Source organism: Jaminaea rosea (genome assembly GCF_003144245.1).
Source record: "Jaminaea rosea strain MCA 5214 unplaced genomic scaffold BDZ90scaffold_1, whole genome shotgun sequence".
NCBI classification, from domain to species: Eukaryota; Fungi; Basidiomycota; class Exobasidiomycetes; order Microstromatales; genus Jaminaea; species Jaminaea rosea.
Genome location: NW_020289975.1, coordinates 2,003,836 through 2,014,100, shown reverse-complemented (window position 1 = coordinate 2,014,100; position 10,265 = coordinate 2,003,836). Strand labels below are relative to the sequence as shown.

Sequence of the window (10,265 nt, the reverse complement as noted above, 5' to 3'; positions counted from 1 at the left end):
TGCTTTCAATCTCTGCGCCCACTCCTGCTACTGCGCTTCGAGGCTTCCTGAACCGCTTGACCTTGCCATCCTTGACCTTCTCCTGTGGATTGCCATGCATCCTCGACCCTGCTCCCTCCTTGCGCTCGTAATGCTTCTTCCACCCTTCGTCCTCCGTCATCGGCCGCCCCGGATAGCTGTCCATCGTGACAATCTGCTCGCTCGCCTTGACGCCGTAGCGTCGCCTCTCTTCTGCGTCGAGAAGCCACGGCGTGTGCACGTAGTAAGTAGGCAGGCCTCGAAGTACAGGCAGCCACGTTTTGACGTACTCGCCATGGCTGTCGTAGTCTTTGGCTTGCTTGATGATGTTGAAGCGGCGCGAGGCTCGTGGGTCGTTGCCAACGCCGGCAACGTACGCCCAATTGCCGTAGTTGGACGTCGGATCGTAGTCAATGAGATACGACTGGAAGAACTCGGCGCCAATGCGCCAATCGTAGCCCAGATCATGGGCGACGTAGCTTGCAATGTTCTGTCGCCCTCGATTGCTCAAGAAGCCACTCTCTCGCAGCTCGCGGATGTTGGCGTCGATGAAGGGAATGCCGGTACGTCCTTCGAGCATCCGCGTAAGCTCTTGCGGCGGCTCCTCCTTGATCGGGTCCCATGTCTTCCACCATCCTGGGACGAGCTTCTTTTGCGCTTGCGGTGGGTCGGTAGCGAGTTCAAAGCCGCCGAGGTGAAAGAGTAGATCGCCGAACTTCTCTGCCACAAAGAAGAAGTAGTCGCGCCACAGAAGCTCGAATTTGACCCAGTAGATATTTTGGTCCTCGCCGAAGATGGACTCGTGGTGCATCAGAGCCTGCCAGATTTGGCGAGGGCTGATACTACCGTAGGCGAGGAAGGGCGACATCTTGGTGCTGTAGGAATGGCCAATGAGGTTATTGCGCGTCTGTTTGTAGCGCGCTACGGGCGGCGGATCGGACTTGCCCCACGTCGTTGAGTCGGGCGATTTGCCTCGAACAAAGTACCAGTCGAGCCTCTCGAGTGCAGATGACTCGCCACCGCGGAGTGGGAATGCAGATGCGTGGTGACGCTGTTGGAGTATCGAGCTCCCTTCAACGGTGGGGGGGAAATGGACCTCGTTGAGTGGGAGGACAAGGTAGCGAAGGATGTCATAGAAAGACGTCTGCTTGGGGTCTTTTGGCTTCGACTCAGGATCTGCTGTAGCGAGGCCATCTACGTCAACTTCGTACGTGACGTCCAGAGAGTAGTCCTCCGTCTGCGGTATCGTGCGGGGAAAGGCCTTGAAGGCGGCGGGCGCATGATACAAGGGTCGTACCATGGCGGGCCCAAGAGCTTCTACCCTCTTGCGAAAGGGCGTAAAGACATCGGGCGTCTCTTCGATCTCGAATGGCAGGTCCGCAGGATGAATGAGCGTTTTGCAGTGGACGTACTTGACGGGCACGTTGATCGGTCGCAGGCGCTCCTCGATCCTCTCCTCAACGCCGACCTCGCCCGATGTCATCTCCTTTTGCATCCAAACGCCTTCGACGTTGGTGCTTTGATCCTGAAATGCCTTGACTAAATTGGCCACGACATCTTCAACGCGACCGAAGCGAATGCACAGATCACTACCGCGGTCCCGCAGCCTGGAGCGCAGATCGTATACAGACTCGGCGATGAATCTGCGCAGCGAAAAGGGAGACGGCGTGAGCATGCATCAGCGTGGTAGCGACAGGAAGCTTTCTCGCAAGTCACCTTGCTCTAAAAGCTCCCGTTTTCCAAAAGTTGAAGTTCTGAGTGCGAGCTTCGGGACCTTTGCGAACGTAGCCGGGCAAGCCAGAGAGCTCTACTTCGCGCTCATCAAAGACGTAGAGAGGGAGGAGATGCGTGGAGCGAGAGAAGAGCTCCTCTTCCCTTGGTAGTTTGCTTGCATTATGAGAAGTCGGCCTCGCAGTCGACGGCGGGGCATGGCCTGTGTGAGCGCTGCGTGGGTTGGAAGGAAGGCATGAGGATCAACTCGTTGGGCAAGGGGGAGAGTGAGCAGCCCACACACTCACAAGTGCCAGAGAGCATTGTCTTCGATGCGAAGGTCCAGACGCAGCAGACAGATCAAGACAGATGGTGGCGGGCCATCATCCTGTACTGCCTCCGTCGAGGACATCACGATGCGACGTCAAGAAGAGTGGCGCGAGTCGGCGCTCTTTGCTGGACAGCAGTTACGCAGCAAGCTGGTGGTGTCGTCGAGGGGATCAGCTGGCTGACGCAATCTGAAGACCTTTGGAGCCTTCTTTTGTTGAAGTAATGGTGATGAGATGATAAAGTCTCGTTGATTATTCGTCGTCTTCGTCGTGGTAGTGGCGGCGATGATGTGTCATCCGAGGGATGGTCCGCGTTGAGGTGGAATTGCGAGGTGCGCTATGCTGGAATCAAGGTAATGCTGATTGAGTGGCAATGCGTTGTGGAGGATGAGAAAGGTCGTGTGGGCGTAGCGATCAAGTCGAGAAACACAAGGCAATCGTAGTGGGTGGTCGCGGTGGTGGTGACGATGAAGACGAGATGCTGGACGAGATGCTGGTCGTTGTACTCTTCGTCTCAGCCGGTAGCACAAGCAGGACGAGGACGAGTCGGTGCGGCGTGTGGAAGTCAAGGCGCGCGTGAGGCAGAGAACATCCGCGGGTCGAGCAGGCAGCGATGAGCGAGAGCAGCAATCAAGCAAGCAACGAGGCAGGCTCTGGTCTTTCCAGGTCCAATCGAGCCATGTTTCCTTCGACGACTGATCCATCGCCCATCGTGTCGATAGCTCTCACCTCACACGCCCCTCGCCACACCCGCGATCGCTTCGTCATTGTCCCCGGTGATCGAGAGCGGCCATTTAAGCTACTCATGCAGCTCAGGGTCGTCATCGAGAGGGGCGCGCGCGCGCAGTGAACGGAGAGAAAGCTGGGAGAGCGGGCGTCCGATGACAAGCTGAGCCTGAGTCTGAAGGGCGATCAGGGTCCAGCGTCTCGCGTGGCGAAATGCCATCGCCCCTGCCATGGTGATGATGAGCGAGCAAGAAGGACGACAGGATGAGCGTTGCGAGCTGGCAGGATGTGGTTGCGAGGTAATAAGCGTCTGTTGGCTGAGCTACAATCACAATCAAGGCGTTCGGCATCTGGCTGTTATGCTTCGGGCCGGTAAGAGAGGCGGTCCTCCTGCTGCAAGAGACAGATCCGCCTGAGCCGACGATCCTAACTCGTGTGTGTCTTCTCTCTTCAACACAATCGGAGATCGGCGGCCGCTTCAAGTTCAAGGTCGCGAAGAAGAGGCGGTCATCGCTCAATGCTTCCCACACCGTCACTGGGCCACCTGAGCAAGCACGACTATCTGAAAGTCTACGAGCCTGCAGAGGACACCTTTATATTCCTGGACGCTTTGGAGCAAGATGCTGATGAGCTTCGAAGACGCGAGCCGAGGCTCATCGTCGAGATAGGGTGAGCGCCGGTCGCGGGACCAGAGGCTTCCTGTCATGAGCCATCACGTACTAAATTGCAGTTCTGCGGACGCTCATCGTTGTTGCAGATCGGGCAGTGGCTGCGTGAGCGCTTTCATCGCTCAGATCCTGGGTGATGGCGCGGCAGGTGAGCGCTGCGTCGGCGTGCTACATCGAGGCGACTGATCGGAGAGCTCATCGACTACTACTATGACGTCTCGCAGCCGTCCTCTGTACGGACATCAATTCTTTTGCCAGCGAGTGCACCCGCAAGACTGGCGCAGCCAACAAGGTGAGGTTTGCCCCTCCGAAGCTCAATGCGCTCGACTAGCTGACAGAGCTCACGCAATGTTGCGCAGACCCACCTGGAGCCGGTCGTCACCCACATGCTCTCTGCACTCTCATCACGAGCGCAAGGAGCTGAAAGGGCTGCTGGTCTGATTGACGTGCTCCTTTTCAACCCACCTTACGTACCCACAACGGAGGAAGAGGAGGCAATTGCCCAAAGGGAAGGGGCCTTAGCTGGCTCGTGGGCGGGCGGGTCAATGGGGACAAACCTTCTCAACGACCTCATCACAAGTGTAGATCGCCGTGAAAGAGGAGGAATTGAGACGGTCTTGTCACCGGGCGGCGTCTTCTACTTTGTGGCCATCAAGCAGAATGACCCAGATGCGCTGGTGAAGCAGTTGCGAGATCGCGGCCTCGACGCGGACATTGCGCTGTCGAGAAGAGCAGGGAGGGAGCATCTTTTCATCATACGAGCGCGCAAAAGTGTGTAGCAGCCAGCTGGTAAGAGCCCGATCATCAATAGCATCTAGTCTTTTGCAGTGAAAGCGGTGAGCCTGGTATACTCTATATGCCTTCGAGCTCGCAGCTCGAGAGTGGCCTGGCTCGCGTGGCGCAACCCCTTGAGCGGACTGGGTGGGCCTCCAAATATCTCGGTCCTGTTTTGCCGCCGTCGCCGCCTCGACGTTTCACCCTCTTTAATACTCCACGGCCTCTCCACAGCTCGACGCTGTCCAGAGGTCTCACTACCTGTCCAACTTCCTCTCACCTCTTGTCATGGACTCGCTCAGAGGCCTAAGGGACAGTCTCGACTCGTCACGACCACCGGCGGGGCCTAGCAAACGGCATGAGAAGAGGCTGAACCAGGATTTCAAGGGTGAGTTGCGTAAAGAGGACTGCGTAGTCACGGCGGAGTTGCGTGCTGATACCTAGTCTCATCTCATGATAGCCGCTGCCCTGCATCTTACCAATCTCTACCGCAGCTCTCTCTCCACCTCACACAGCTCGCACCGCCAAGGCTATCTGCAGGGATTGGGCGACATCCTTGATCTCATCTTGCTGCGCGCATCGCAAGCGGGCGCTACCTTCAGACGCGACACTGTCTTTGACGATGTGGAAGGCAGCCATGAGATGACAGCATCCCACAAGGAGCTCATGTGGCTCGTCCATTATCTTCGCGCTCGCATAGAGGCGATCAAGAGTGACAGCGATGATGATGACCTCGAGGGCGATCTGGAGACCTCGGCGCCACACCCGCCAACTGCGCAGCCACCGTCATCGTCTACAGCATTTGCCAATCAAGCGGGTCCTGCTGCGTCATCGTCCTCGCGAAGAGAACCTAGCTCGACACCCGGCCTGTCCATCGATCAGGAGGACGAGCGCAACTCGCCTGCTGCGTCGACGGCGCCCAATACGCCCGCTACACGTTCACATCGCACTTCCCGTCCGCAACATCAAGGCGATGGCGCCCGCTCGCATGAGAGCTCGTCAGACGACCGCTCATCAGAGTCAGCCAGGATGGCGACAACGCCAGCTCGACGAGCCCCTTCTAGCGCATTCTCATTCTCCCTTGCGCCGAGCCCCGTCGTCTCGTCAATGGCCGCATCTCCCTCCACTCACCTGCGTAGGAAAGCGAGAGGCATACATTCGATTCAGCAAGGCGGCAGCTACCCCCTAAGGAGCACGAGCAGCGGAGCGGCTACCTTGCCCCCCGTCGGCGAGGAGAGGGTAGAGGCTGACCAGGTGACCCTCATGGACGAAGACATGCGCGAGGATAGAGGGCATGGGCGTCGAGGCCCCGTAGCTCGTGCAGACGGGGACCTAGGCAAGAGGAGGAGGAAGGTCAGCCGCAATAACAGTGGCGGCGGGGCAGCTGGCGGGCACGTAGGGGGCGGCGAGCGTGCTTCTAGCGGCCAGCAATCATAGTATTGAACACGGGCGAGACACGTAGGGAGAAGTCACATCTGAGCGAGAGCACCAAGGCATCGCCGGCGTCGAAGGAAGTAGTCGAGCCAGCGGCCTGACAGTCACAAACCTACGCAAACACACACGCGCGCGCCCGCTCACGAGCTGTCGCCCAGAGACATCCTCTCATCGAGCATACCTGAACACGCCTCTATACACACAATTGTACTCCTACTCAGAGCCACGTCCTATGCTATCGATTGCGCGTTTTCTACTCTCTTCAAGATCATCCATGCTGCCTTCGTCAACTACTTTCTCTTGTCCGCCGTGTCGATAATCAGGGTGACGGGGCCTGAAGAGAGGCAGGGCGGGTGAGACAGGTGTCTTCTGCTGGTGGACAGGTGAGCTACTTACCATCGTTGCTAAGGGAGACGTCCATCATCTCCCCGAAAGCTCCCTATCGCGCCGTTGGACAGATCAGCGACTGTGGCGGGTCGCAACATCCACATCGCATGCCATACTCACATCCTTGATCCGGTCCTCCTTGTACATCTGGCGCATATGCTTGAGCAGTGCCTCATAAATCTCACGGGCCTTGTCGCCTCCCATTGATTTGTGAAAGTCTGGTCGAGTGCCCTGCTCACGGCCCTCGAGCAGCATCAGCTCGTCCGTCTCAGCGCACTCCAGCCGACTCGAGACGCGGCCGACACTTACCTTTGCCGTACGTGCGTGTAGCGTGAACTGCGAGATGCAGAGCAGTTCACCCTCCAGCTCCACGACGCTCGAGCTCCAGGGCTTGCCTCCCCACACGGCTTCTGCTCTCTCGTTGACGGGGCCACGCTCGGCGATGTCTGTTGAGGAGCTTGAGGTTGGGGCAGCAGTAGCAGCAGGCGCGACGGCCCTCGTGCTACTTGCTGGATAGTGAGACGGAGTCGTGATGTCCCACGCCTTGGCGCCTTGGTTCCACATCTGTCAGCGCACCACTTCGTTGTCGTGAGCTTCTCATCGCTGAGCTACCCTCGGACTATGCGCTTTACAGCCTCACCCGCAATGACAGTATCTTTTCGCCGAGCTTGGGCGCAACGCTCGCCTCATCCTCGGTCTCGATGCCTATCAACGCAACTACACCCGGTCCAATCGTCGAGACGAGCTTGCCGTCGACTACCGTCGGGGAACTGTTCTGTGAGCGCAGAGACTACCATCGACGGAAGAGCCGTTCGCAGCTGCTTACCATGGACGCATGCTCCGGTCACCCTTTGTAGAACGGCTCTCATCCTGGCGGTAAGTGGTACAGACAGTGGGATGCGGGGGTGTTCTTGCCCCGGTCGTGCACGGGATGCAAGAAGCTTTCGGACCGGCGACCGGAGCGATAACGATTGCATTGGGCCGCACACCGACGGGGCATGCCATTGCGTCCGTGGAATCCATGAACGCAACACCGATCAAAGCGAACGCATGCACATCGAGCACAACTTGGCTCAGCGAGAGGATGAAATGAACAAAGCGGTGCTCTAACAAGGTAGAATCTGGCTCGGAGCTGACCTCGACACCGGGCTGATCGCAAGGTGCCAAGGCTTTCGCGGCTTCCCTGGGCGTTCAGCTTGGGCAATGCTCTGACCGAGGCCCTTTTGACAGTCACACGATGAGAGATGCCCCGGCCTCCGTCGACATCGCTACCTCGAAAGGCCGAGTTTCTTGTTGCTCCGCGTGGCCATCTCGAGTTGACCCCGCCTCAGGCTCGCGGGGCTTGACGCCAAACGCCAATCCGCATCCCACGTCTCGCTTGCTCTTCGAGCTCGCCCGGAGCACGCAGCCAGCCTGTGCGGCGAGCAACCTCGAGTGACGACAAAATGACAATGGTCCACCCGTACCTTGCATGGGCGTGCCCTCGCAGAGTCGAGTCGAGCTGGAAACGGGGCCTGGACTATCACTCTGCGATACCGGAGGATCTTGAACCCGCTCAAGATTGATTGCGTCGATGCAATGCCCGCTCGAGAGCTTGTCTTATTTGCTCCTGCGAGCGGAGCGAAGCATGCATACGAACGTGCTGCTCTTTTGCCTCGAGATGTCGGTCGCTTGGCCACGATGACCACGGGCACTCGGGAGATGGACCATGGGTGTCCACCCTCCTCTCGCTGAGATCGGCGAGGCGTTTGAAGCATGCTGAAAGGCAAAACAGGTGGGAGGACGAGGGCGGGCTCGGATGGTTGGTCAGCCGAGTCGAGCGCCGAAGCAAGAGGTTGTCGTCAACGATGGCCCAGGAAGCAATGAGCCAGACTACAATAGAGAGACAGTGAGTGCTTCTCTCTCTCCTCGTATCCATTCGCTCCTAACCTGATTCATCACCACCACCAGTCGTCGTCGCTTCTGCTGGCCAGATCGCACGACTACCACTCACAGCCAACAGCGCTCGTCGACAACGGCCTCGTCTTGCGCCTATCCCTGCCAGCGTCAGCTTTTCTTACCTTTTCTTGGCCTAGAGTACGGGTTGCTCGTCCCTTCATCAACCGCACCTTAGTGTTCTTTCCCCTCTGCTTCTTCGCAACATGTCGGTCGCAGTCATGTCCCCTAGGTCCTTTGGCGACCCCTTGTCCGCCACTGCCGCGGCCAACAAGGCCGCTAGCCTCCTGAAGTCAGCCAGGAGGGAGATCGCAGCTTCTTCGGCTTCGACGGAGAGCAAGAAGGCGGCTGCTGCCCCAGTCTCCCAAAAGAAGATAGCGCCGGCCGTGCGACGAGTACGGTGAGTCAATAGCTTCCTTTGTTCTCCTCGATCTCGTGAGCTCGGCGGTCGTCGCTGCTCTCGCAACGCGTCTTGTCCTCGCGCACACAAAGGGGTGGCCGCTGCGCCTCCGCCTTTTGTTCCTGGCGGGCTTCAACACAAGTGGAACAAGGGTCTTGAATCTCATCCGTTGTGGATAAAGTAGCGCCGGGCATGAAGCTGATCAAGATCACCCAACCCCTCTTTCCCCCCTCTCGCGTCCTTGACCTGGCCTCCTCTGCCCGTCATTGCAATGGCTACCGTCGCTGCCTACCATCCTGGCGACGTACCTCATCATCAATCGGTCCCAATGATTCGCCGTCACATACGGTCCTCATCGCAAAATGAAACCGTCGCCGTATGCCACGCCGTGCTCCAACGCCGCGTACAATACGAACACGCTGTTCCGGCTGCCGCGCATGCTCCATCTGCTCGGGCTGCTATTCACGACGGCCCTTCGGCATCTACTGCTCAACTCGCCCGCCGCTCAAATGATCTCAAATCGGACATCAGCTTCAACGTCGGCAATCGATACCGAGTCTGCGATGTCATTGGCGAGGGCGCCTACGGTGTCGTCTGCTCCGCCGTACACCGTCCATCTGGCATGAAAGTGAGTAAGCGATGCGACCTGATGTCGAGCTATGAAAGCTCACGCGAACCCTCGATCCCCGCATCCACAGGTCGCTATCAAGAAGATCCAGCCTTTTGAGCACCAAATGTTTGCTCTTCGCACCCTCCGCGAGCTCAAGCTCCTGCGCTATTGGCAGGACTCGGACGTTTCAGAGAACATCATCTCGATCCTGGACATCGTCCGCCCCCCCTCTTTTGAAGGATTCAACGAGGTCTACCTCATTCAGGAGTTGATGGAGACGGACCTTCATCGAGTCATCCGTTCGCAGAAGCTCTCGGACGACCACTGCCAATACTTTACGTATCAGATTCTCCGAGCGCTCAAGGCTGTCCACTCTGCAGAGGTGATCCATCGCGACCTCAAGCCTTCCAACTTGCTCCTCAACGCCAACTGCGATCTGAAGGTGTGTGACTTCGGTCTATCACGCTCCCTGTTGACCGCCGAGCCACAGGCTGGCAGCGAGACCGGCTTGATGACCGAGTACGTCGCCACGCGATGGTATCGCGCGCCCGAGATCATGCTGACCTTCAAGTGAGTCGCAGTTAGTGGTATCTCCACCTGACCAATCTGCTGACCATTCCTTGTCTTCTGCTCTGATTCGTCACCCAGGGAGTACTCGAAGGCCATCGATGTATGGGCTGTCGGCTGTATTTTGGCCGAGATGATCAGCGGACGCCCCCTCTTCCCCGGTCGCGACTACCACGACCAGCTTAGCTTAATCCTCAATGTCCTCGGGACCCCCACTGTCGAAGACTTCGAAGCCATCAAGAGCCGTCGCTCCCGAGACTACATCCGCGCACAGCCCATCCGCAAGCGCAGGCCTCACGAGAAGCTCTTCCCTCAAGCTTCACCAGCGGCCATCGACTTCCTCTACAAGACGCTGACCTTTTCGCCCAAGAAGAGGGCGACAGTCGAGGAGTTGCTGGCCCATCCTTACCTGGCTGCGTACCACGACGAAGACGACGAGCCAGTGTGCGAGCCCATGCCTGCGGAGGTGTGGCAATGCGACCATAAGAGCGACTTGGCACGCAATGGGACCGAGAAGTTGAGGGAGCAGCTTTACGATGAGATTGTCAACTTCGAGCCCTTGATCTAAGCGGGCACGAAGGCGGCGGCGGGCGATGGTGGACACTTTCTTTGCGCACTTTGTCTCCCCTCTATATCCTCCGACCATCCATTTTCACACATAATTGTCCCAATCGATGGTCATGATGATGACGGGCACAGTGTGACTG

The 10,265-nt window shown here is 58.1% G+C and overlaps 6 protein-coding genes across 6 annotated transcripts; 3 read left to right on the top strand and 3 right to left on the bottom strand.

Annotated features, from left to right (window-relative positions):
- Positions 1-40: 40 nt before the first annotated feature.
- On the bottom strand, positions 41-2,140 carry BDZ90DRAFT_215888 (cryptochrome; the record flags this gene model as incomplete). Its single annotated transcript, XM_025504250.1, has 3 exons — positions 41-1,661; positions 1,735-1,962; positions 2,037-2,140. Coding segments are annotated over 3 exons (1,953 nt in total), but the record flags the coding sequence as incomplete, so codon positions are not given.
- A 708-nt stretch (positions 2,141-2,848) lies between these two features.
- BDZ90DRAFT_229758 (putative methylase) lies at positions 2,849-4,254 on the top strand. The gene is made up of 4 exons (XM_025505202.1): positions 2,849-3,452; positions 3,541-3,599; positions 3,676-3,743; positions 3,811-4,254. Exons 1-4 carry the CDS (start codon positions 3,301-3,303, stop codon positions 4,228-4,230), a joined length of 699 nt encoding a protein of 232 aa, XP_025365378.1. The 5' UTR covers positions 2,849-3,300; the 3' UTR covers positions 4,231-4,254.
- Positions 4,255-4,301: 47 nt separating this feature from the next.
- Positions 4,302-5,890, top strand: BDZ90DRAFT_23192 (hypothetical protein). Its single transcript, XM_025506053.1, has 2 exons — positions 4,302-4,613; positions 4,686-5,890. Exons 1-2 carry the CDS (start codon positions 4,514-4,516, stop codon positions 5,660-5,662), a joined length of 1,077 nt encoding a protein of 358 aa, XP_025365377.1. The 5' UTR covers positions 4,302-4,513; the 3' UTR covers positions 5,663-5,890.
- A 59-nt stretch (positions 5,891-5,949) lies between these two features.
- On the bottom strand, positions 5,950-6,915 carry BDZ90DRAFT_257824 (hypothetical protein; the record flags this gene model as incomplete). The annotated part of the gene is made up of 6 exons (XM_025508004.1): positions 5,950-5,993; positions 6,056-6,098; positions 6,167-6,277; positions 6,356-6,610; positions 6,687-6,802; positions 6,873-6,915. 6 exons carry the CDS (start codon positions 6,913-6,915, stop codon positions 5,950-5,952), a joined length of 612 nt encoding a protein of 203 aa, XP_025365376.1.
- Positions 6,916-7,168: 253 nt separating this feature from the next.
- Positions 7,169-8,212, bottom strand: BDZ90DRAFT_23678 (hypothetical protein). The gene is made up of 2 exons (XM_025507304.1): positions 8,040-8,212; positions 7,169-7,804 (listed from the first exon to the last, which is right to left on the bottom strand). The coding sequence occupies exon 2, from the start codon at positions 7,801-7,803 to the stop codon at positions 7,315-7,317; it is 489 nt and encodes a 162-aa protein (XP_025365375.1). The 5' UTR covers position 7,804; positions 8,040-8,212; the 3' UTR covers positions 7,169-7,314.
- A 497-nt stretch (positions 8,213-8,709) lies between these two features.
- Positions 8,710-10,126, top strand: BDZ90DRAFT_216389 (mitogen-activated protein kinase; the record flags this gene model as incomplete). The annotated part of the gene is made up of 3 exons (XM_025504266.1): positions 8,710-9,009; positions 9,080-9,561; positions 9,640-10,126. The coding sequence occupies 3 exons, from the start codon at positions 8,710-8,712 to the stop codon at positions 10,124-10,126; spliced, it is 1,269 nt and encodes a 422-aa protein (XP_025365374.1).
- Between the last annotated feature and the right edge of the window lie 139 nt (positions 10,127-10,265).